Genomic DNA, 27,196 nt, shown 5'->3' on the forward strand with positions numbered 1-27,196 from the left:
AAATATTTTAGGCTTTGCACAACTCTGTCTCAACCACTGAACTCTGCTGTTGTATGGCAAAAGCAGTCAGACACAATGCCTACGTGAATGAGTGTGACTCTATTGCCAAACAGGTGGCTGGCTCCTGGGCCACCACAGTTGCCTGAGCTCTGCAAAATGTAAAAAATAAGTAAAATCTTTGATCTAGAAAATTCGGAGTAACCGAACTTCAGAACCAGAATTTACCTTAGAAAACATCTAGTCTAGGCTTTTTGCTTTTCCGATCAGAAAACTGAAACTCAGAAAGTTTAGAGGCATGAGCAGGGAGTAAGTAGAAACTAAACCTCCAGATTATCAGGTCACCATCCTTTCTGCTAGACCTTGCAGCCTGTCAAAGCAAACATGACTTTTCTTTTAAATGTTGATGGCCGTTGGGCAGTGATCAAGGATTATCTGGAGATATATTTGTTTTCTTTCCTCTTTCCCTCCTTCTAAATTTATTATCATTTAAAATTTTTCATTTAAAACATTTAAATATAAAATTTTATTTTCTTTTATTTTAAATATTTTCAGTCTCTCACTCTTCTGGAAGGTTTAATTCCCTCCAAAGAAGAAGGTGGTGTTTCATGTGTCGAACATCTTCATAAATTATTTGTGTTTGGCCTAATGTGGAGTTTAGGAGCCCTTCTGGAATTGGAAAGCAGAGACAAGCTGGAAGCCTTTTTACGAAGTCATGAAAGCAAGTTAGACTTACCAACGATACCTAAAGGCACAAATCAAACCATGTATGAGTTTTATGTTACTGATTATGGTAAGAACAGTGACTTATACCTGAAATGGAATGACATTTTTTAATGGGAAAAATGTAAATTTCCATAAACCCTTCTATGAGGACATACTAAACCGATTATGAATAACATAATTGCTAATGCACATTTAAAGGACATATATGCAAAGAATTGTATAATTTTGCATTTTGGCCATGCTGAGAATTGGTATAGAGACTCTTGACTTCTCTTCCTTTTGGAGTGGCCTAAGTGAAATCTGACATAACCTAGTTAGAACAAGGCTGTTCTTTCTCACCACTTCTATTCACTATTAAACTAGAGATTCTAGCTAGTGCAATAAGACAGTAAACAAACAAACAAACAAATACCTATAGATTGGAGAAGAATAAGTAAAGCTTTGTTTATTTGCAGATGGTATTACCATTCACAGAATCCTCAAAAAATTACTGGAACTAGTAAATGAGTTTAGCAAGGTCACAGGATGAAAGGGTAATACACAATAATAAATTATATTTCTATAAGCTCACAACAATGAGAAATTGAAATTTTAATATACCATTTAAAATCATATCCAAAAAATGAAGTACTTAGGGATAAATTTAACAAAATGTGTGTATGATCTGTGTAATGAAAACTATAAAACTGCTAGGAGTAATTAAAGAAGCCCTAAATAAATGGGAGAGAAATAATATTTATGGATCAGAAGACTCAACATTGCTAAGATGTTATTTCATTCCAAATTGATCGATAGAATTAGTGCAGTCAGTGAAAATTGCAGTAGGCTTTTTGGTTGAAATTTAGAAATGAGTTCTAAAATTATATGGAATTGCAAAGGACCTAGAATAACCAAATTAGTTTTTAAAACTCACATGACTTAATTTTAATGCTTACAATAAAGCTATAGTAATCAACACAATGTAGTATTGGTATAAGGATAAACACATAGATCAGTGGAGAAGCTAAGAGTTCAGAAATAGATTCATACATATATGGTCAATTGATTTCAGCAAAGATGTTGAGGTAATTCAGTAGAGGAAAGGATTGAATTTTCAGCCAGTGGTGCTGAAAATCTAATTCTAAAATCTAAAAGCTAGATGTTTAAAAAAAAAATGAAACAAACAAAAACAAGAACTTTTACTTTACACTATCTATAAAAATTTGCCTTAATATTTAACTTGAAATAGATTATAAACTTAAACACAAGAGCTAAAACTATTAAATTTCTAGAAGAAAACAAAAGTGTGTTTGTGTCATGGGGTTAAGTAAAGATCTTTAGATAGGATCAGAAAAAGCCCAAATTATAAAAGAAAAAAATGACAAATTTGACTTCATCAAAATCAAAATCTTTAGCTATTTAAAAGTCACTGTTAAGAAAATTAAAAGTCCAGCCACAGAATGGGAAGAAATATTTGGAAAAAAAAAAATCTGATAAAAGAATTTTATTCAGAATACATAAAGGACTCTTACAATTCAATAATAACAAGTAGGCAGCCAATCCAAAAAATTTTAAAAAGGCAATAAATTTAAATAGATGTTTCGTCAAAGAAGATTTATGTAAAAAAGATTTGTGTGAAAAAAGCACATGAAAAGATATACAATATTGCTGATCTTCAAAGAAATGTATATTAAAACCACAATGGGATATTTAGCCACTAGGATGGCTAAAGTTAAAAAGGTTAATAATACCAAATATTGGTGAGGACATGGAACAACTGGAACTCTCATATACTACACAGTGCTACAGCCACTTTGGAAAATAGTTTTGCAGTTTCTTAAAACTTAAACATATACTTATATGACTTGATTATTTTGCAAGGAAACTTCGTATGAGGTTCCAATGATGAATATTTGCTTTGCTACTATCAAATGTTATCCTTTGCTCTCTTTCCATGCAGTCTGTGTGCACAGTAACTTTTTTGGTAGATTCCCAAATAATCTTTTTGAATCTTTTTGAAGACATTTAAACTGGCAGTTAAACTCAACAGTGAAATTACAACAATGCAAGTAATTCAATTTAAATGGCAATAATTTGAATAGCTCTGACCAAGTTTGCCTAGCCAGCAGTGTTTATAAGGTTTCATTCAAGAAATGCTAAAATATAAATAAATGGTTTTTTTCTTAGAACTGATGAAATGTGGTAACAATAATTATTATTATAACAATAATACCCATCAGTAAATTAGTAGTTACTGAAAGTAAGAGTCTGGGGACTTTATTACACTGTTTTAGGGACAGATTTCTTTATTTGTTAAAAATTATTGGGGTGACATTGATTAATAAAATCAAGTTTCAAGTGTTTCATTCAATAGTAAGTTGTGTGTGTGTGTGTGTGTGTGTGTGTGTGTGTGTATATATACATATATTGCATTATGTGTTCACCACCCACAGTTAGATTTCCTTCCATCACTAAATATTTGATCCCTTTTACTCCCATGTACCTCCTCCTTCCCTATTTCTTATGGCAAACATCCTTCTTCCGGTAATGAGTGTTCTCTTTTTTGGTCATTCCCATCCTTTCAGCTGATGTGACTTTCCTACTAGATGCTAAACTTGTCTTTGGTTTTACCACTAGCTGATTCTGATTGCATTTTAGGCCAGATCTCTCTAGAAGAATGATTTAGCAATTGAAAAACTTGGTAAAGAAGCAAAACAAATTTAACTATCAAATGCCATATATATTAGATAAGCAGATATTAGATTAGATATTAGATTAGATAAACAAATGTTAACATGTTTTAAGAAAATATTCAAAATGTTTATATGATTCTGTTGTTTATAGCACTTGCATTTTTGTGTTCTGATTACTTTCGAAGAATGCAGTTTTATTAAGATCATTTGTTTGATCTTATTGTATAGGTGATTGGGAGCACTGGAATAAGAAACTTCAGCCATATTTTTATCCAACTGACAGTATTCCAGAATATGCATCAATTTTGGTTCCAAATGTTGACAATATTAGAACAAATTTTTTGATAGACACCATTGCAAAACAAAATAAAGTAAGTTTGATAGTTTTCTTAGATGATTGCAAACCATGTAAGAAACACATCCCTTTCACAAGCTACACATAGAAAAATTAAATTCCAACACAGCAACCTAGGAGTAGTGTCATGTTTGGAAAATGAATCCCAAGTCCCAGGATATACTTCAACTCAGTATCTTCCAAACTATTGACTCGCAGCTTGCTAAGGAAAGTGGGTTTCTGCTTACAAAGTCCTTCCATACTCCTGTGGTCGCATGAACATTCACCTGCAATTTCTTCTAGTACTTTTATCTTTGATTCAACTAGGACTTATTTTGATGTAGGTGTAATTCTAAAATATCTTTAAAAATTAGTTGTATTAATTTACAGAATGAAAGAATGGTACTAGAACTATAAGATATTTAAAACTGAACATAACACCTTTCAACATGATTATCCTGTGATTGCAGGCTGTTTTGCTTATAGGAGAGCAGGGAACTGCAAAAACTGTAATGGTTAAGGCCTATTTGAAAAAATATGACCCTGAAGTACAGTTATCCAAAAGCCTAAACTTTTCATCCGCCACAGAACCAATGATGTTTCAGGTAAAACCCATCGTTTGCTGTAGTAATCAATGTACTAAATACTTAAGTGTTGGTTAATATAAATGCATATAAAACATTGATATATCTCAAAAGAAATGATGTTGCAGTTGACATCATTTTGGCTATTTAACTTTCCTAAGGCTGAGATTAAGGCCAAATCCAAATAACATATTTGGATTAATAGCCTAGTATTTATTAATAGCCTAAAATTTGGATTAACAGCCTAATATTGAGGCTGAAGCTGAACGTTTGAGTGTCTGTCTTTTAACAGAAATTAATGATTAATATTTCAGTAATCTAGTTTTAAAATTCACTGTATACTTTAATAATGATATTTATACATATTAAATAAATTATATTCTGCTCTGGAAAACATGCTCATCATTTTTGGAAATATAGATTGAAATCTAATGCATAAGACAAACCATTTCCTTTTCTCTAGAGAACAATTGAAAGCTATGTGGATAAGCGAATGGGAAGCACATATGGGCCACCAGGAGGCAGAAAAATGACTGTATTTATTGATGATATTAATATGCCCGTCATTAATGAATGGGGAGATCAGGTATGACTAAAATATCACTTGTAGGTAATATTTAATTAGTATTTTTTGTTATATATAAAGATGTCAATAGCTTTCATCTTACTAAGCCCAGTAATAATTCTCAGCCCTTTTTGACTTCTCTGTTACGGTTGACATTCTCCTTTCCTGAAATCCCTCTGCGATTTTCAGCAACATGCCCTCCTGTCTCTCTGGCTACTTGACTTCAGTGTCCTTTCTGGCTCCTCTTTTCCCCTCCTAGGGTTTTATCTGTGCTCTCTTACTCTACAGACTCTCCAAGGAATACTTGATTTAGAAAACACTTTTGTTTTTTATAACTGTGCCACACACCACTGTTCTAGTTGTGATCATCTGTCGATCCAAGACCTCACTGAGGCTGCCACAGTTCTGCATGTTCCTTGTGAGATCCCCAGCACCTCTTTCCTACCACTGTCCACTGCCTCATCAGTATCATCGACCCAGAGCTTCCAGGACCTATCCTGTTCTGCCCTTTATCCCGGTTCACCTCAGACCCTATCTGGAGGTCAGGACTCCCAGGTCTGTGTTTACCCCAAGACCAATACCCAAACAGCTTTGCACGGCCTTTCCCTGACCTCATTTCCCACTTTCCCCACTCCTGAAACATTTGTCTGTGCCAAGTGGAAGCCATGGTTCATTCACAAAATTCCATTGTCAGTTCAACTTCTTCTCTTAACTTCCCCTTCAGCTCTTGCCCTAATGGAAACCCAGGATGCTGCTTTCCTGGCAGACTTCTTCACTGGATCCCTGGGCCTGGTGGTGAGGGGGGCATCCTCCTTGCTTCTCGTTGCTCTCCTTCTGAAAGGAGGCCAGTCAGTCTGACCTATGCTCGCTTCACTGTTGCAGTCATCTTAGACCCTCAGATAACACCCCTTCTTTCCTTGAAGATTTTAGTTCCTGGATCACTGTTGCTCTTTCCAGGGCCAGCTTCATGGGAGTGTGAGCTGTGCTGTCTCATAGGGACTCATACTTCGAAGGGTCCTGCACGTGGTTTAATGCTCCGCTATCACTGTCTTGAAATTCTTAATTTTGAATAAGGAGCCTTGCATTTTCATTTTGCCCTGGGCCCTGCAAATTATGCAGCCTGCTTTCATAATTCTTGATGAGGCCAATACCTACATATGTGATCTTGGCCTCTTAGCTCCTTGACCTCGCCTCCTCCAGTGATCGTGTCTTCCACCCTGTCTGAATGACTCATTCATACTTTGTCATTATCAATGTGACTCCTTCATTATCTCGACTTTGAGCATTTTATTCTTTGATTACTGTGTTCACCCTTTGTAGCTCATTCCCTCTGCTAACCAGACTCCAGATGGAGCTACTATTTATTTTTCCTACTGTCGATAAGGTCTCCCCAATTTCCTCTCATTTCCTCACTTCTTTTCTCAGCTAAAATTCCATGATCTGCTATTATAATCACTGTAGCATACACCCTCTGCTCATCTGCCTTAACCACGGTAAAACCTTGTTAAAATTTTCTGTCTACTCTCCATCCACCGGCACCCATGCAGCTAAACTTGGTTGGAAAACCAAACAATCCTAATTTTACTTTAAAATCATGATCATGGACCTCAGCCGAGCTCTTAACAGTGCTCAGCAATCATATTGCATGTCTCATGTTTTTTATCTTTGTTCTGTCTGTTCCTGTGCCGCACATCCATTCAGGCTTCTGCTCTGGGCCATGACTATTTCATATTTTCTTCTTTTTCCCATCCCAGACCTCTAACACCTTCATTTCCTTGCCCTCAGCTGAGCGTGGATGTGTTGTAGCTTTCTTTCTATTTCCCTGAGGAAAATAATTTTTTGTTTGTTTGCTATCTATATACTGTACTCAATTTCCATGTTTTAGTGGTTACCCTAGACAGTACATCCTGCATACACAGATAATAAAAAATAAAGATAATCAAATCATTTATTCCCATTTTGTATATCCAATGACCTTTGAAAACTTCGATTTCTTTTGTCTTTCTTTTGACTTATTTTATCGCTGACTTGTATTTTAAGTCTGTATCTCTCTTTTTCAAAACATCTCCAATGGGGCATTATTTTTACTATTTTATACGTTCACTCTCCATTTGCATTACTTACATATTTACCACTTTCTTTGCTCCTTATTCTTCCATCTCAGGCCTTCTTCCTGGTGTCATGTTCCTTCTGCTTTTAGAACTTCCTTTAGAGAAGGTCTTTTAATGACTAATCCTTAGTTTTTGTTTGTCTGAAGATGTCTTTATTTCATCTTCATTGTTTTAGTCATTGCCGCTAGATGTAAAAATCTAAGTTGGCAGTTACTTTCTTTCATCACGTTGTATATGTTATTCCTGTCTTCCGTTTCCCTTGTTGCTGTTGAGAAGTCAACCACTTAAACATTGCACCTCTGAAGTTAATCTGCCTTTTTTCACTTGCTACTTTTAAGACTTTTTCTTTAACTTACTTTCCTATATATTTTCTTTTTTTTTAATGGTGTTTCTTGGTGTAGTTTATTTGTGTTTATTTGCTTGAGATTCACTGGGACTTGTGAATCTGTGGTTTGGTGTCTTTCATCAGTTCTAGAAAATTCCAGTTCTTATCTCTTCAAATATTGCTTCTGCCTCACTTTCTCCTCTCTTTTATCAGGCTCCAAATGTATATTAGACTTTCTTTATGGCCTCTATGTTTCTTTAATTCTCTTATGTACATCCCAAGCTTTTCTCTCTCCAATCCTTATGTTCTAGATAATTTCCCTTTTTTTGTATTCTACTTTACTAATTTTCTTCTCTGCTTTGTTCTCATTGAGTTTTAATTATAGTTACTAATTGGTTCTCTTTTCTTTCAAATATGTTGTCATTTTTATATAATCTTATTTCTTGCATATATTTTCACATTTTTGTCTATTTCTTTAAACACATTGAGCACAATTGTTTTAATTTAATTTCTGCTTGTTAATTCCAGCATGTGAGTCTATGTGGGTCTGTTTCAGTCCTCTATGATTTTAATAGTTCTTGTTCAGACTCAAACTGTCTTGTTTTCTACATGTATCTTTGACTGATTGCCAGGACATTGCCCTTGAAAAATTATCTGTGGCTATTTCTTGAAGGCTAGAATGGATGGCCCTCATCCAGACAGATTTAGAGTTTTCTTCTGCCTGATTTAAAGAGCTTATTCAATCAGGATCACCTCAAAGCAAAGTTAAGACTTGAAAGTCTCTGGTCCACTTAGGCTATGCAAACCCAAGGTGCAAATCTATGCAAATGTCATTCTTAGGCCACAACTTCCCAAGGAAGGCTTCTTCACTGACGCCCCTCCCCCCCCGCCCACACACACACTTTTCTCTTCCATTCAGCAGCATTCCAAGGCAGACAGACCTCTCAGCAGTTCCTATAAAGTGAGGAGAGTGGAGGCATATTCAGATATCATTTATCAATTGAAGAGCTCCTGAATTTCAGGCTCATTTATACGACTAGGGTTATCTCGTTGAACTTAAAATTTAAATGTCCAAAGCCAAATTCCTGTTACTCCCTTCTCCAACAGTGTTCTCCGTCTCAAGAAATACCAACTGCACATTCAATCGGTCAGGAAATCATATTGGCTCTATTTTCAAATCTATATTCTCAAATCTATATTCAAGATTTGACTACTACTTATCACTTTCATTGCTAATACCTCTGCAAACCACCATCTCTCTTCTTGATTATTACAAATCCTCTTCATTGCCTTCATGTTTCCTTTGCCCCTCTCAATGTAGTCTCAAATGAGCAACCAGTTAAAACACGAGTCATATCACGACACACTCCTTTGCTCAAAATCCTCCCGTGAGACTTGTAGAATATAAATGCCAAAATCCTTACTGTAACCCAAATACCCTACCCTATTTGATCTCATCTCTCCATGACTGCGTTCCAACCACATTTAATGTAGTCTTGTACACACTGGATATGATGTTCACTCAGAACCTCTGCATTTGCCATTTATTCTACCTGGAATGCTCTTCCCCTAGATATCTAAATGGTTTCCTTTCTCACTTCCTTCAAGTCTGCTTATATGTCATGTGAGGTGAAGCCTCCCCTGCTACCCATATTCAGTTGTACCCCTGGACACTGCCTATTCCCTTTCTCTGCTTTCTTCTTTCCCAAACATGTATAACGTACCATTTTATTTACGTACATACATACATGTGAACATACATGTGTACATTTTGTCTCTTACCACTAGAATGTATGCTCTTTGAAGGCAAGGAATTTCATCTATGCTACAGCAGAGCCAGACACACAGTAGACATTCATTAAATGTTTGTTGAATGAAAGATTGCTTTATCTGAGGTGTTTGTGTGTTATCCACTTGGAGATCCCCAAAAGGAATTTGGATATACAAGTGTGAAGCTTAGAAGAGAATCCGAAGCTAGGGTTACAGAGTTGAGATTCTTTGGGTTGAGATGGCATTCCCTGAAATAATGAGATGAGAAAAAGAAAGATGGAACCTTGTAGAACAGTTATATGTGAAGGATGGGTGAAGAAAGAGTGGCTTGAGATGCTTGTGACTTGAGTGGCTTGTGACCCAGAGTCACAAGATGAACCTGGAAAGAATTAAGCCTCCGAAACCCGGAGAGGAGTTTTAGCAATGTTAGAGGCTGCAGAAAAGATAAGATGAGGACGCAAAACCCAAAACTAAACATTTAGTCATACAATATTGAAAGCTCAGGAGTAAAACCATCCAGTATTCTGATTTAAAGTATTTCGAAGTGTTGAATTTTGAGTGTGAAAGATATCTATAGTAAAACTTGTAACTCCTGAGTACTGTTATAATTGTACCAGATATTCTGTAATTCACCTATGTAAAGCTATCTGGAAATTAGTTTTATCAATTTGACAAAGAGTACATTGGACTTGCAGCACATGTGTTTAACTTATGGTTTAGAGTTCCTGGGTGGCATCATTTAAGTCAAATTGCCTTGAAGGTGATCATCGACATTCACATACACTTTATTGATAAGAGTTGAATATTTTTTCTCATCTAATTATACTATTTTATGGGAGCTATGGAGGAATATGATCATGATATGTTACTAAAATATCACTGTATAACATTTCAGATAACTAATGAGATTGTACGACAAATGATGGAAATGGAAGGAATGTACAGCTTGGATAAGCCTGGAGACTTCACTACTATTGTAGATGTGCAGCTGATAGCAGCAATGATCCACCCTGGAGGTGGTCGAAATGATATTCCACAGCGTTTAAAAAGACAATTTACTGTGTTTAATTGCACATTACCTTCAAATGCTTCAATAGACAAGATTTTTGGTATGACTCTTCTAGGTGGTGAATTTTTTTATTGCATTACATAATGGAAATAAATCATGAAAAACCTTATTTAAGAGGTGAAAAGACTCAGTCTGAAGTAGGGAATTAAATATTTGAAATAGAGAGCTAAATACCAAAAAAAGAGAGACTAAATACCAAGAAGACATGTTTATCGCCTGTTTTAAGTCTCAGGAATATTTAGAAACGGCCTTGTTGAAGGTCAGGCATTGGTAAGAATGTGCAGCAACTGGAATGCTTATTTCCTGCGAGTGGGCCTGTGAGCTGCTGCCAGCCCTTTGGGTACTGATTGGACATTATTACTGGTAAAGTAGAACTTGTGCATACCTACATAAGTTCCACTTCTAAGTATATACCGATTTATCAGTTTTTCCTTTCCTACCCAGAGGTCATGTAGATGGTCTCCAAACATTCTCTTCCAAACATTGTATAGTTTTGCCTTCCGTATATAAGTCCTTAATTCATCTGTAGTTGATTTTGCATATGTGTGCCAGAAGACTTCTACAACAGTGTTCATAGAACACTGGTCAAGATAGCAAAAAACTTGAAATAACCCAAATATTTAACAGTAAAATAGGACAAATAAGTTGTGGTATATGCACACAGTGTAATGCCATGCAGCAGCGAATAGGAACAAACATAGCGACACGCTTCAACAAAGAAGCAAGTCGCAGAGAAATATATGATTCCGTTGAATTAAATCTGAAAAATTAAGGTTAAGAAAAGGTTAAAGTTCAGAAACATAAGTGGCAAAGCTATAAAGAAAAGTAAGTTAACGATTTTTACCAAGTCAGAGTAGTGGCTACCTCTGGAGGAAAGAAGGATTGTGGATAGGAATGGACAAATGGGTTTCTAATGTACTGGTGCCATGTTGTGTTTCTCAATCCTAGTGGTCTGTATGTGAGTGATTGCTTGTTAAAGTATTTTATACATGCTTCTATATGATTAATATTGAAAATTATGTATGGAAACAAACCAGAAAATGAAACTCATAGAGGCCCAATCAAGGTCATTTACCCAGTTGATGGCAGAGATGTGGTGCTAATTCCAGAGTCTATGCTTCTTATATAATATATTTGTCCCACAGGAGCTGGAGATCTAGAATTACAAGATTTCAGGAAGCAAAAGGGCCTTACAGACATCTAGCACAATAAGCCATACCTTTGGAGGACAATTTCATGTTCTTTCAAGGCTACTCTTCTTTGGTCTATGTAAAGAAGCCCAGTTTTTTCAGCTGCTCACCCTTTGTAAACTTGCTCTGCATCTTTGAGCAGATAATCATATTCATATTCCTCTGAAAATACCATGCTCAGAACTGAACATATTTCTCAATAAACAGTCTTACCAGAGTGAAATAGGGTAAATCTGTTTTTGCAGTGTAAACCCAAAAACATTTTGAGAGTTGAAGAATAGTTTGTAAATCTACAACTCCATCCCTCCTGAGTGTGGTTATGTCAGACTGTGCCTGCTCTGGATGTTTCCTAGGAACCATTAGTTGACCAGCCCTGGCCAGAGTGTTGACTGACTATGGGTTAGGAGATGTAGGTCTGTATTCCAATTTTATTAGCAACCAATCCATGAGAACTTTAACAATTTGCTTTACCTGTCTGGGCCTGGTCTCCTTATCTGTGAGATAAGTTCTTTTCCAGCTCTCATGTACTTTAGGGTGAGTGCTGTTTCATAGGCTCTGGAGCCAGCACCTGAATTCAAATCTCAGATTCACCTGTACACAAAAGCTGTGTGACTGTGGGCAAATAACTCATATTAAAATAATAATAATAATAATAATAATAATAATAATAATAATAATAATAATAAATGTCTACCTCAGATTCTTTCTCATAGGATGTTGGAGGATTAAATGAGTTAACATGTAAAATGCTTATCATTGCATACTAAGCTTCTTAGGCCCCACTGCTGACTTCCAGTCTTAGCTGATTCCTTAAGAGAAATTCTTGATGTCACCTAGTCAGTCTTATAATGATTTGTTTACAGGGATAAACATGAATCTTATAATCTTTTAGTAAGCTTGTGCTTCAGTCTTGTTTATTTTTTAGGAGTTATTGGCTGTGGATACTTTGATCCTTGCAGAAATTTCAAACCTGAAGTATGTGAGATGATTTCAAATTTAGTTTCAGCCGGCAGAGTGCTGTGGCAGTGGACTAAGGTACAGAATCATCTGTTGTCAATAATAATAAAAAAATCAACCATTCTGCTTAATTCTCACCTCATGGCTCACAAAATTATCATCATATCATATGTGGTGGTGCTCTTTTGGAAAAGACAAATTAGGTGCTCAAATAGATTTATGATACCTTTTCCTTCCAGGGAGCAAATATTCTGACTGAATGATGCTTTCCATATGCATGAGGTACTACTATAAACCAGACAAAACATCCATGACAAAGTAGAATTTTGATGAAATGAGAACACTGCTTTTCCACTTGTTACTCTGATTTGTAGCTCTTTGTATGTCTGTCTTCCCTCCACCACCAAATTTGTTAGACACAAATGTTTACTGACTGAGCAATTACTTCTTGGATTTTCAAATATTCTTAGCTAACCAAGACTTAAAATCTAACTTATATTTCTTTAAGGTGGAACATGAGTTAGTAAATAGATGGAAGTGTACTTAAAATAGGCTAGATTTTAATACACAAGTCAGTGCCCTAAGAAAAGCTCAGCAAACCTGTAGCTCTCACCAGATAGATTAAGGCAGATTCATGAAAAAGCAATTACATGTAGATATGAGATAAAAATGAAGTTGACATATTTGCCAAAAAAAAAAAAAAAAGCAAAAGAGATAAGAATTAGTTGTCTTTAGTTTCCTAAACAGTTACACATATGTAGGCAGAAGCTTATGTCATGGAGAAACCTGAAGTGTGCCAGCCTTTCAGATTCATGGGCAAATTGGGGGAATTCTAGATACAGAATTTTCGGAAGAGGAATTGTGTGTTTCTTATGAAATGCTCCTCCACTCAGCTCCTTACCGATCAGTGATCAGTTCCTTGCATAAGACGGTGTCCTTGTCAACACAGGATCTTAAAGAAACTCTTAAAGAAACTCCAAAATGAATAGCAAGGTCTGAGTATCTGAGGTAATTTCTGTGGTAAGATCCATCTGTTTCCCAGTAGACCTATTATTGAATTTAATGTGCCATTAGACATATTTTTCTGAAAAGCTTTGGCCTTCCTGTTGGCCTTCTGTCAAAGCTTCTTTTGTTTGGTGACTATTTACTGGCTCCACTTTCTCACCTTTTTTTACCTCTTTGACTCATTTTGCACAAACTTTCATTTCCACTGGTCTCATCAAAGTCACTAAAGACCTTAGTCTTGCCAAATTCAAAGGCTGATTTCTTCATCTTCTTACATGACTTTTTAGCAACATTTGACGTAAATGATCCATTTAAATGCTTTCTTCACTGAGCTTCAGAGAGGCCTCATCCTCTTAGTTGTCTTCCTATCTTATTGCCTACCTTTTCTAAGCCCTTTCTTCTCCTCGTCCTCTAAATACTTGAGTGTACCTGAACTCTGTGCTGGGACTTCTTCCCTGTCTCCATTCTTTACCCAGGTAGTCTCATCTAGCTTCAAGGCTTTAAACACCATCTCTGTGCCGATGACTTCAGAATCAGTATCTCCATCCCAGGCCTCTCTGCTTGGCTCCAGACGTATTTCTAACTGCTTAGTAGACATCACCGTTTCGATGTCTGATAACCAGCTCAGAGTAACACATGTCCAACCAGACTTTTAATTGTCCTTAAATATGATCCTTTCTCAAACTTTAGCATCTTAGTTAATAGCAACAACAATGATCCTGCTTCTCAGGCTAAAGCTGGGTGCCATTCTTGATTTGTCTTTTTCATCCCCTATATCCAATCCATCAGCAAGTCTCACTAACCATGCTTTCAAAATATATCCCAAAGCTAAGAACTTAGTGTCACTGTGAACCCTGTTAGATGCTTCCATCATCTGTCCTCTGGACCATGCAATGACTCCCCAACCAAGCTCCTTGTTTCTTCTTGTCCACTGAGAGTCTGTTCTTCAACAGTCCTAAAATGCTTTTTTCTTATAGTCAAGTTTTTAAAAATTAAGTTTATTAGGGTAACATTGGTTAATACAATTATATAATTTTCAGGTGTACATTATAATTTGACATCTGTATATTTCTATTGTGTGTTTACCACCCAAAGGCCAGTTTCCTTCAGCTACCATATATTTGATCCCTTTACCCACTTTACCCGTTCAAATATTTGTTGATCATTTGTATGCCCTGTAGGGTGAAGTGTCTGTTCAGATCCTCTGCCCATGTTTTCATTGGATCATTTGGTTTTTTATTGTTATTGAGTTGTATGAGTTCTTTGTATATTTTGGATTTTAGGCCCGTATCAGAGGTGTTGCTTGCAAATATATTTTCCCATTCGGATGGTTGTCTCTTTACCTTGTTGATGGTTTCTTTTGCTGAGCAGAAGCTTTTTAGTTTGATGTAGTTCTATTCTTTTCTTTTATTTTAGCTTTTACATCTCTTGCTTTTGAGGTCAGATTCATAAAATCTTCTTTAAGTCCAAGGTCCTTGAGTTTAGTTCCTATGTTTTCTTCTATACATTTTATTGTTTCCGGTCTTATATTCAGGTCCTTAATCTATTTTGAGTTAATTTTGGTGTGTGGTGATAGACAACAGTCTAGTTTCATTCTTTTGCAGGTTACTTTCCAGTTTTCCCAGCACCATATATTGAAGAGACTTTCCTTTCTCCACTGTATGTTTTTGGCTTTTTTGTCGAAAATTATTTGCTTGTATAAATATTGGTTTACTTCTGGACTCTTGATTCTGCGCCACTGGTCCGTATGTCTGTTTTGCTGCCAATACCATGCCATTTTGATTACTATTGCTTTGTAGTATAATTTGAAGTTGGGCAGAGTGATGCGTCCAGCTTGGTTCTTTTTTCTCAGGATGGCTTTGACAATTCGAGCTCTCTCGTGCTTCCATATAAATCTGATGCTTTTTTATTCTGTTTCTTTAAAAAATGCCAATGGGATTTTTTTTTAAATTAGTTTCAAGTATACAGTACATTGGTTAGACATCTATATAGTTAGTAAAATGATCCCCCTAATTGCTCTCTCCCTCCCCTGACCCTTTACCTAGCCATCGTATTAATGCTAATTGCATTCCTTATGCCGTGCTTCTCATCCCCATGACTATCTGTCAGCTACTAATTTGTATTTCTTTAACCCTTGACTCCATTCTTCCAGCCCCCAAAACCCCCTCCCCTCTGTCTGTCACTAAATTGTCCACTATATTTGTGAGTCTGTTTTGATTAGTTTGTTCTTTTTATTCCTTAACTTCCTCATGGAAGTGAAATCATATAGTGTTTATCTTTCTCTGTCTGACTTAAATACCTTTTAGGTTCATCATAGCAATATTTTTTTCCTTTCCCTTCCTTTTCATATGTGGGGGTCTTGTTTTCTTATCCTTTTAGCCACTCCATCCCTTGGTTGAAGCACTTAATTCTTTTCCATTTAAGGTGCTTATTGATAGGAATGTAGTTATTACTAGTCTTTATTACTATTTTTGATACATGTTTGTTCTTAAAGAAGTCCCTCCAACATTTCCTATAATTCTGGCTTGGTGATGATAAATTCCTTTAGTTTATTTTTGTCTGGGAAACTCTTTATCTGTCCTTCAACTCTAAGTGTTAGCTTTGCTGGATAAATTATTCTTGGTTATATATCTTGGGTCTTCATCCTGTCAAATATTTTTTTGCCAAGTCCTTCTGCCCTGCATAGTCTCTCTTGAGAAATCAGCTGCCAGTCGTATGGGTGTTCCCTTATATGTAATTAATGTTTTTCTCTTGCTGCTTTTAATATTCTTTCTTTGTATTTAACCTTTGGCATTTTAATTATGATGTGTCTTGGGCCTCTTTGGATCCCTGATTTTTGGAATCCTCTGAGCTTCCTGGGGTTTTATGTCCATTTCCTTCACCAGCTTAGGGAAGTTTTCCATCATTATTTCTTCAAACAGCAGTTCAACATCTTGATTTTCTTCAGTTACGCTGATCAGACAAATATTTGGAGCCTTAATCATGTCTCATATCCTCCATAAATCATCTTTATAATCTTGGCCTCTTTTTTCTTGCCATTCTGTTTGAGTGTCCTGATTGGCTTTCCTGTTTTATTCACTTTGTTTATTCCTTTGTTTATTCCATTTAATCCATTTATATTTAGGGTGATTATTGAAATACGAGATCTTCTTATAGCCATTTTATGTTTTGCTTTCTGGTATCTCAGTGTTTCCATTGCTTCCTTATCCTTGTGTTCTGTTTTCTTTATTTTGGTTGGCTTTTGTGGGTTTTCCCTCTAGTTCTTGTTGTTTTATGTTATAGACTTCAATTCTGAATCTTTGGTGTGTGGTTACCATTACGAATATGTAAAGGATATATATACAGTCATCCATTTTCTTCTGTGTGGGCCTTATCTCCATTCCCCTTTCACAAATCTGGATCTTTGAATCCACCTCTTTTCAGTCATCATTGTCTCATTTTGTCCCTATGTATGCTGAATGTTCATTATTATCTTGTTATAAGAATTCTCTTATTATCATTTAAGCTTATAATGCCCTGTTCTTAGTAAGGGTTGCACTCCTCTGCTTCTATTTGCCTGATAGTCACTTTACTCTTAATTATGTATTGTTGTTGTTGTCATTTTATTTTAGGCGAGCTGACCCCTTTCAGTATTTCCTATAGTACAGGCCTTGTAGTGGAGAATTACCTCAATTTTTATATGTCTGGAAAGGTCTTAATTTCTCCTTCATATCTATCTAAAAGAGAGCTTAGCTGGATACATTATTCTAGGCTGGTAGTTCCTTTCACTTAATAGTTTAAATATTTGATTCCATTCCTTTCTGGCTTGTAAGGTTTGTGCTGAGAAATCTGAAGATAACCTAATGGGCTTTCCTTTATAAGTTACCGTTTTCTTCCCCCTGGCTGCCCTGAGAATTGTCTTTGTTGTTGTTTTTTGATAATTTCAATACAATATGTCTTGGTGAAGGCCTTTTTGGATTGAGATAATTAAGTGTTCTGTTGATTTCTTGAATTCCAAGCTCCAGCTCATTCCTTAGATTTGGGAAATGCTCGTCCACTATTTGTCCGAAAATGCTTTCTAGTCCCTACTCTTTTTCCTTGCCTTTGATAATGGCCATTATTCTTATGTTTCCTCTCCTGATGGTATTAACTAGTTGTTATATTTCTCTTTCATTATTTTTCATTCTTTGGTTTCTCTTTTCTTCATTCTGATCTATTTTTAGATTTCTGTCTTCGATATCACTGATTCTTTTATCCATTTGTTCAACTCTATTTCCCAAGCTTGCTATTTCATTTTTCGTCTCTTGCAGTGTGTTCTTCATCTCCAGAAGTTCTATTTAGTTCTTTTTGAGGGTTTCATTCTCCTTGCTCTATTCATCTAGGTGTTTTTCAATTCTTGAAATTGTTGATATGACTCATTTCGGAATTCCCTGAGTTTTTTCAGAAGTATCATCCTTAATTGTCTGTCATTTAAGTTGCATATTTCTATGTCTGTAAGCTTATTTTCTAGAGATTTTTCTCTTTCTGTGATTCCTTGTAACCTTGGTTGTTAATGGTGTTTAATGGATTATTTCTCTGCCTGGGCATTAATGGAAATGTACTCTGCTCTCTTCCAGAAAGAAGATTTATTATAGAAAGGTCTGTCTTTAGCGTGCCACAAAGAAGGCACTTTTCGTTTGGTTTCCAGTAAGTGGCGTCTAAGCCTCTTGGATCCCTGCTTTATATAAAGTCTAAATAATGTCTTTTTTATTTTCTTGTAGATATTTAATCACACCGCTACTCTCAGTTTCAGTCTCTGTCATTGTTAGCAACAGTTTCGGTAGCGTTTGCTCAGGTTTACCTGGGGCTCCACAGTGTTCTATCTCAGAGTGTATGGGGGATGGGGCCCTCTGGGTTGGTAGTTGGGGGCTGCAGCTCAGCCTGGGTTTTGCAACTGCGGCCACTAAATATCAACTGTTGTTTTTCTGCCATCCCGCTTTTCTGCCTTCTGCCCTGATGACTGGGCTCTGCTGCTGGCTGTGGGGAGCTCACAGCAATCCCAGGCAGGGCTGTTCAGTGAAGTCACCATAACTTCTCCTCTCCCCCTCTTCTTGCAGGGAGCTCTAGTGGCTGCAGAGGCAGCTTCTTTGTTTCTCCCAGGCCACCACTCGACACCTAGGGTTCTGACCTATGGTAGCTCTTATACACAGATCCCACACTCAGACGTGCTGGTGTGCAGTTTAGGTGTTTTTCTTTTTTATTGAGTTTTATCTGTTCAGCTTATTGTTGTTTCAAGGGAAGAGATCCAGGAACGTCTTACTCTGCCATGTTTCCAAAGATCCCTAAAATGCTTTTTAAAAATGTAAATCAGAGATCATTAGCTTTTCTTAAGACAACCAGTAGCTTCCCGTTACACCTACAATAAAAACCAATGCCTTGCTTTGGCCTGTGAACCTCGAACTGAGCTGGCCTTGCTTACCTTTCTTCCCTTCCATCATTCTGCTTCAGCTATGCTGCTCTTCTGATGCTGTCGCTTGAAAACCCCAAGTTTTTCATGCCTCTCAGCCATTGTACTTCATTTGACTAATTCTCATCATTCTTACCCTCAGAAGCGGTTTCCTGGATCATTTTCTCTAAAATAACTTCTATGGCCCCCTCTCTGGAATTATCTGTCTCCTGACCCTACTTTATGTTTTCTAACCATGACTTCCATCATTATTATTTGCCTATATGTTTGTTAGCAATATGATTCCTATTTGTTATCAATTTGATTCCTATTTATTGTCAGGCTCCTCAACTAGAATAAAAGCTCCCTGATGACAGCAGATTTAGCTGTCCTATTTACTAAGGGTAGTGTGAGGTACTCAAAAATAGTCATTGAAAAATAAATGAATCTTCCTCTTATCCCTTCCCCCAAATAAGCAGCCTTCTTTATATTTTTTCTTCAAATTGCCTATCTTCACGAAGCACTCTTTTAATCCACTTGCCTTGTATATCACTTCACTTTTATAATACATAGCTTTAAAGTAGAAGCAGGTGAGAAAAGAAAGATGTCGACAAATATTAAAGGGAACTATTAGAAGAGTAGGAGAGAAGCAGGTTAATAATGAGAAGAAGATGGAAAGAACGGAATTTAATTCTGTTTAATGATTGCTTCGGTTGCCAATGGCTGCCATCACAGCTGCCATCTTTTACAGCAAAGAAGAAAAAGCAGTATTCACATAACCTTGTCCCTTTATTTTTGCATATTTGTAATATAAGTGTATGTTTTACATTTTGGTTAGTAGGGTGAACATTTTAGCTTGGCATGGAACTGAGTGCAGAGAGAAATAACACTTCATTCTCTCTCCCTTTCTACCTGCCATTTTAACTTCCACTGTGAATTAGGCTATAAAAATTACTCTACAAACTCAATAGGGTACTTTTTCAATACAGAAAGGACAAGTTCCATGAATTAGTACTAAAGAAAGCATTTGCTTTCCTGAATTAATCATTTGGAGGGTCTGCTCTGTATCTCCAGAATTATCATTGTTTCATTTCAAAAATGATACTAATGATATCAATTATAATCTTTATACATGGCCTGCAGTGCTTCCAAAACCTAGTACACCTCAAGTTTATTTCTAACTAGTATCTCTCTGTAACAATGTGTCATTGTAATAGCTTTGCCTGTTTGGATTCTAGAAGTTGGTAGGAATAATAAGTAATGTTCGAACAAGGAAAACCACCTAGTACTTTAACAGCTGCATGTCAGACCTGCCTCTCAATTTATTATGGATATACAGATATATGAAAGCATGTTGACTGAGTTTGGATCCCCTCAGTGAAATCTAGATTATGGTATGCAAATATATTTGTGGAACTCTAAACACATGTAGGACCTTAAAGCAATCTATAGAACATAGTCATTATTGATTTTAGAAGTGAACATCCATTGTTCTTAACTGCATGACAATGAGCTCACATTCAGTTTTTCGTTATGACATATTTCCATGTAACACTAATATGGTTAATAATGATTAGGAATTCTTATTCTCACAACTCACATAGTTTTTAAGAACTCAGGGGAAAGTGAATCGTTCAAAGCCAACTAATGGTGTTAGAACAGGTGTTGGCATTTGTATGTAGTGCATCATACTTGAGTCCACACTATTCAAGGGTTTATGGTCTTTTAAATTTTGTGTTGGTTTATTTATGACATGAGTTTTTTCTGTTAGTGCTGTGAAAAAAATATAAACTTAATCTTTGTTTATTTGTTCAGCCTATGTTACTTAAAATAGGATTTGGGAAATAAAGTAATTCTAAAAGCAGTTCCACTTTTAGTTTTATCTGAGAAGGGAATCGAATCATTTTTTTTTTCATCTCTAGGTGAAGATGCTGCCAACTCCTTCTAAATTTCATTACATTTTCAATCTTCGAGATCTTTCCAGAATTTGGCAAGGAATGTTAACGATAAAAGCTGAAGAGTGTGATTCAATCTCTGTTCTCCTGTCACTTTTCAAACACGAGTGCAACAGAGTAGTTGCAGACAGGTATATATTACAATGTCTGAGTTTAAAGTACTATACAAGAAGTTAATACTATTAGATTAATTCCTGCATTATCACTTCAAATTAGTAGAATAGGAAGTAGTGTCTTAATTTCCTCTGGGGCTTGTAAAGCATTGATGTCATTTCCCAACTGCTGGTCACCTTAAAAAAAAGTGCTCTGCCAATTTACTTGAGTATTATTTCAGTGGGACATCTTTTTTAGTCACCATATTATCGGAGAATTTATAACATTCAGAGGCACATTTTAGTTATGTACATTTACTAAAAAGAATTGAGCTCTGTGTCAGTTTTGCATGGTGAAAGCTGGCACATAAACTCAGTCATCTTTCTGAGCCTGTTTCTTCCTCTATAGAATATGAATGATAATGCCAGTCTTACAAAGTTGTAAAGGGACTACTACAAAGTCTCACACATAGGTGGTAGATGTCAAATATTAGTCTTATTCTTCCTCTCTTCCCTCTGATACTGTAAGTATGAAAAGGACCTTTGTATACCATGTGCCCACAAACCCAGAAAGAGGACACCTGCCCACTATTGGCTGTCAGTGCTACACTCCTATTCCAGTTTCAGGGACCTTTGACCTCACCTCAGTGATTCATCTGTATTGTTCAAGAAAAAAATGTTTATGACACTTGTTAAAACAAAAAGGCCCACAGTCTTTATTCAGGACTGTCATAATGGGTATAGAGACTACAGCAATGGAGTTTTGCAGTAGAAGAGAGAGATGGGCTCAACTCCAAAAGCAACAAGGAAAAAGTAGAAATTTATAGCCAAGGAAAAAGATGGGGGAAAGTTGGTGGATAGAAAATTACTGGGGGAAACATCAGAGTTACAGATAGATTCTGGCTAAAATGACCTAATAGGATTCTTGCTGAAAGCAGGCCAGGAGATTTGATATTACCCTAGGGGATAATGGAGAATGTGGAATTTGGTCAGATATAGAGGGTGATCAGGTATTAGGGGATTCTGGCTAAATGGACTTGACTGGATTCTTGCTAAAATAGGATAATGCAAAGAAGGACACGGAAGTCCAAAAGTCGGGGCATAGTTGGGAAGAAGAGATGACTAAGTGTGTCAAGAAGAGCTCCTCTGTCAGTAATTTCTACAGGTCAAACTATCGATGTTATACTTTCCTTGGAGGGGCTATGTCCTTCTTGTCAGAAGGCAGAACATATTGTTTCCCTGTACTGACATGATGGAGGTGCAGGATGGGGGCTGAAAGGAGGTGGAGGGTGGTTGACACTATGTTCAATTAGAAAAGATATTTCACATTTTTACTCTTGTATTTTCCTTTCAGATTTATAACTGCTGAAGATGAGCAGTGGTTTAATGTACATCTTCTTCGGGCAATTGAAGAAAGTACTGGCTCAGATATGACATCGTATATTTTTCCTGAACCATACTTCGTAGATTTTCTTCGTGAGATGCCTGAACCTACTGGTGACGAACCTGAAGACACTATATTTGAAATACCCAAAATCTATGAACTGGTATTTATTCTCACCTTTGAAGAGTTTTTTATATCACTCACCTAACTTTTTCTCTGTGCCAGAGTCTCACCATGCAGTTTCTATAACTTCTACATTAGTTATGTGTTGTGATTCATGTCATCATACACCAAGTAAAATATTTCTTTCAATGAAATTTAGCAGCAGTTACATTAAAGTCAGGTATAAAACAAGAATGCCTGATATTACCACAATTATTTAATACTGCTTTGAAAGTTCTAGGCACTGCAACAAAATGACAAAAAGAAAATTGATGTATATACCAGAAATTAATATAATATTGACTGTCAGCTATACTTGAAAAATAAAAAAAATTATAAATAAATAAGTAAATGTAATTATCAGATAGAAAGAAAAACAAAAATATTATTTTCAGATAATGTGCTTATCTCTTAATATAATCCAAGAGAACTTAAATCTGTTTTAAGTACGAAGAGTTCAGTAAGATAACCAAGTATGATATAAATATAAAACTCAGTAATTATCTTCTATACCAGAAGTTGGCAAATTATAGTGGATGGACCAAATCCATCCTGCTGCCTATTTTTTGTTAGATTTATTAGCTAAGAAAGGTTTTTTACATTTTTACATTTTTACATTTTTAAGTGGGTAGAAAAAAATAAAAAAAAATAATATTGTGTGACATGTGAAAACTATGTGGAATTCAAATTTCAGAGTTCATAAGCATGTTCATATTGGAACACAGGCACACCATTTGTTTATAAATTTTCTATCACAGCTTTCACACGACAGCATCGAGAATATCTGTTCCAGAGACCATACAAGCCACAAAGCCTAAAATATTTAGTGTCTTGTGCTTTACAGAAAAAGTTTGCTAATTCTTATCAACAATCACAAGATAGAAAATATTACATAAAAATAGTTTATTCAACAGGAAAAATATCTAAAATATCTAGGAAAAAACAATAAAACTTCACTTGGTTAAATGGCAGCACATCATTCTTCCTAAATTAGTGTATAGGTTTAATGAAGTTTGAATCAAGACTCCAAAGGGATATTTTAAACAGGGTCACATAACAAAGTAATCCTTAAGTATGTAGATCAAAGAGTTAAATGGGGAGAAACAATTTGCAAAACAAATATTTATATCAGAACAGTTTGACTACCTAAACAACCTAACACTTCTGTATATTTTTTTAAATCCACAATGTTAAAAAGTGAATAAAAACTGAAAAAAACATTTGTTATATTCCAATCTCAATTATCATGGGTAGTGGGTAGGAGGTGATGCTGGAGTTCTTGAAGAGAAACTTCAGGAATAATTTCATAATGGAAAGTTAGGTTTCAGGCCTCTGAAAATGGAAATAATTAAAACTCAACTAATCCATGACAGGTTTTTGGAAATTCATTAGATTTTTTTTTTTAATTAAAATTACTCTTGAGTGTCTTTACAATTTCTACTTTCATAAATTTTGGATCTTAAATATTATTTTTTTTTCTCTTTCCCTACCCATAGATACCATCCTTTGAATTTCTGTGTGAAAAACTCCAGTTTTACCAGAGGCAGTTCAATGAACTCATTAGAGGAACATCTCTTGATCTAGTGTTTTTTAAAGATGCAATGACTCATCTTATTAAGGTTCTAACTATTGACTATTGTTACTATAAATAGATCATGTAAATAGTAAATTTCAGTTAAACTTTTCGAGGAAATAAATACGTAGTATAAGGTAACATATAGAAGAGTGTCCATAAGTTGGGTCAGTTCATTGTCTCAGAAAATAAAGGCTTAGTCAGAAATCCCTTCTTTGAATTCACCAACATGACAGCAGATGTTTTCCAAGGGCAGATTGTTGGGTTTTGTGTTTGGAGTTTTGACACACAAAGTCAGTTTTATCTTCCTAGAAAGTAAGGTGGAGAACCCTATGAAGAAATATTCTCTCCTCAAATTATATTTTGATATAATGGAGGAAAAGTTGATGCTTTTAAAAATGTCAATTTCTTCATTGGCTTACAGATTAGGGGCAAACTGATGGAGAAGGGGTAAGGCGAATGAAAAGGACTGGTGGAAAAAATGAATTCATTTAGAGGTGGTACCAAAAAGGAGTATGGTGAACCAAGTCTGAGAGACTACAGAAAGGATTTATTTGTATAATTTGTAGATAAAAAAGGAGTTTCTCCAGGAATTAGAGGTTTGATAAAGAGGGTAGTTAGCTCTTTGTTTATTACACAGTTTTCTTTTGTAAAGTTGGTGAATATCTAGATGTTCTGGGCCCGTTTCACATTCATCCATTCAACAAGTAATTATTGAGTACCCACTATGGCTAGGTGTTGGGGGCCTGGGACCCTGTTCTAAGGTGAAAGACCATATAAGTGATTAACATGTGTAAAAATATAATAATAGAATTAATACATATGAAGGTGTCATTGCTAATGTGTAAAACTTGAACTTAGAAAATATTTTTTTAGTGGTGATAGTAAATTTAATGATCCATCTAGACTTTCTTCCTCTTTAATCGGCCTGCCTAAGATTTTGACCGAAATTCAAGCCTTATCCTCACTGAGAAAATCGACCATAGAAAAGCAACACAAGACCAACCAGGCTATTTCTCAATGTCTTTTTCTACAAATGCCTTTCTGCTTCTACTGCAAGTAGAATTTTGGTACTTTGAAAGACTTTTCATTGGGAGAGATATGATAGACATAGGATTCATTGTAGAGCTTGGTGTCTGTGGAAGTCAGTGTGTTAAAACTATGGGTAGTGAGCTAATAATTCTGCACTTCTTTCTACAGATTGGCAAGAGCAGCTCCACCATTCATTGAGTCGAAAAATAAAAAAAATCACACACACACACACACAGAATAGTTTTGAAATAGGTGAAAGACAGTTTGGTATGTTTTTCATGATGTAAATATAGACAAACAGGGAAAGAATTTGAATCCATATGAACTTTAATTTTTAAAATTCTGAGATTTATCAGAATTTATCAGAAAAAGTTTAATGTAGTCTAGAAGCACATAGTCAAATCTTGGACCCATCTAGTGCAAGAAAATATATACAGTTGGATTCTATTTTCAAATAAATACTATTTTATTTTAAAACAGATTTCACGAATAATTCGAACATCATGTGGAAATGCATTGTTGGTGGGTGTTGGTGGTTCTGGAAAGCAAAGTCTTTCGAGATTGGCCTCTTTTATAGCTGGATATCAAATATTCCAGATAACATTAACCAGGTAAGCTAAAATAAAACAGCACAATATGTTTTCTATAGTTAGTTTCTCTGGGGTAAAATGTTTTCTTAAAAAAAAAATACAACAATTTAATGTCTTTCTTTTTTAAGTGACCTCTTTATTTATGAGTAACATATGTGATACCTACATGTACATAAATTGTAGGTATCACAAAGTAAGTACACCTACACAACTAGCCCACAGATGAATAAATAAAACATTACCAGCACTGCAGAAGTACCCATCATGTCCTATCTTACTCATAGGAAAACCATATTCTTACTTCTAAGCCCACCGATTAGTTTTGCCTATTTTTGAACTTTATATTAATCGAATCATATGGGATTTATTCTTTTGTAACATTTCTGTTGCTTGCGTTATATTTGTGAGATTCATCCATGATGCTACATGCATCAACAGTTTGTTCATTATTACTGCTATATAATCTTCTTTATCACATATTACCACAATTTGTTTATCCATTATACTACTGATGAACATATTCAGGGGCTTTTTTTTGCAAATAGAGCTGTTATGAATATTCTTGTACATGTCTGAATATACTCCTAAAGGTATAGTTGCTGAATATAGAGCACGTATATATTCAGCTTTAGTAGATCTGTGAAGCAGTGTTCCAGTGTGGTTCTACCAGTTTACACTTCCACCAACAGTTCGTAAGTTTCCATTCCTCCACATCCTTACCTGCCTTTGGCATTGTGAATCTTTTCCCCTTTAGGAAATCTGATGGCTGTGCAGTGACATATTATTGTGGCTTTGGTTTGCATTTCTGAGATGGCTAATAATGTTCAGTACATCACTTGTTGGCCATTTGGACAGCCTGTTTTGTGAAATATTCATTTAAGTCCTTTGCTCATTTCTTTTCAATTGAAGTGTGGTTCTTTCTCTTCTTGATTTTTAGGAGATCTTTCTGTATTTTGGATATAATTTCTTTGTCAGAGTATGTATTGCAAATATCTTTTCCCAGTAATTGGCTTGCCTTTTTACTCTTAGAGGATCTTAATTTTAGTGAAACTTGTTATTAATTTTCCCCTTTAGTTTAGTCTTCTTGAATTCTGTTAAAATGTTTATTCCAAGGTCATGAAGATATTCTTCTTCTGTGGTTTCCTTCACTTTTACAGATAAAATTTACTATTTTTACATTTAGAACTATAACCCATCTAGAATTAATTTTCTCATAAAGTCTGAGGTTGGAGTTAAGATATTTTTTTCAATATACATATCCAATTAATCCAGTGTCATTTTTTCCCCTAAATTAACCGATCATATCCTACTGGCTTATTTATCTATCTTTGCACCATTACTCACTATTTTAATTACTGTAGCTTTTTAATATATCTCAAATAAATTTTTTTCTTCACCATTGTCTTGAATATTTGGTACTTTCTATTTTCATACACATTTTGGATCCCTTTTTCAACTTACACACACACACACACACACACACACACACACACACACACACACACACACACACCATTCTGCTGCCAAATGGATAAAAGTTTAACAAGGTACGATTTATAAGAGCATTTAAAAAACATAAATATCAAATATCTACAGCTAAAGTAAATTAAATTTAATCAACTGTCAACATTGAAAAATTGGGAGATTTCAGTGGCTAATCAGTGGCATATCTCAGACCAGTCCTTGTCTGTCTCCTGCC

At 35.5% G+C, this 27,196-nt stretch overlaps 1 protein-coding gene across 1 annotated transcript in view; it reads left to right on the forward strand.

The window, feature by feature from the left end:
• The window catches only part of DNAH8 (dynein axonemal heavy chain 8), a 339,355-nt gene that overhangs the window by 187,840 nt on the left and 124,319 nt on the right, over positions 1–27,196 (forward strand). The window contains exons 53-61 of the mRNA XM_011354823.2: positions 3,624–3,766; positions 4,200–4,334; positions 4,777–4,899; positions 9,980–10,193; positions 12,269–12,378; positions 20,632–20,795; positions 22,111–22,303; positions 23,799–23,921; positions 25,388–25,518. Of these exons, the coding sequence (XP_011353125.2) occupies positions 3,624–3,766; positions 4,200–4,334; positions 4,777–4,899; positions 9,980–10,193; positions 12,269–12,378; positions 20,632–20,795; positions 22,111–22,303; positions 23,799–23,921; positions 25,388–25,518 (1,336 nt within the window). The remainder of the gene's footprint in view (positions 1–3,623; positions 3,767–4,199; positions 4,335–4,776; positions 4,900–9,979; positions 10,194–12,268; positions 12,379–20,631; positions 20,796–22,110; positions 22,304–23,798; positions 23,922–25,387; positions 25,519–27,196) is intronic.

The sequence above is a fragment of the Pteropus vampyrus genome, unplaced genomic scaffold, assembly GCF_000151845.1.
Source record: "Pteropus vampyrus isolate Shadow unplaced genomic scaffold, Pvam_2.0 Scaffold18, whole genome shotgun sequence".
Taxonomy (NCBI): Eukaryota; Metazoa; Chordata; class Mammalia; order Chiroptera; family Pteropodidae; genus Pteropus; species Pteropus vampyrus.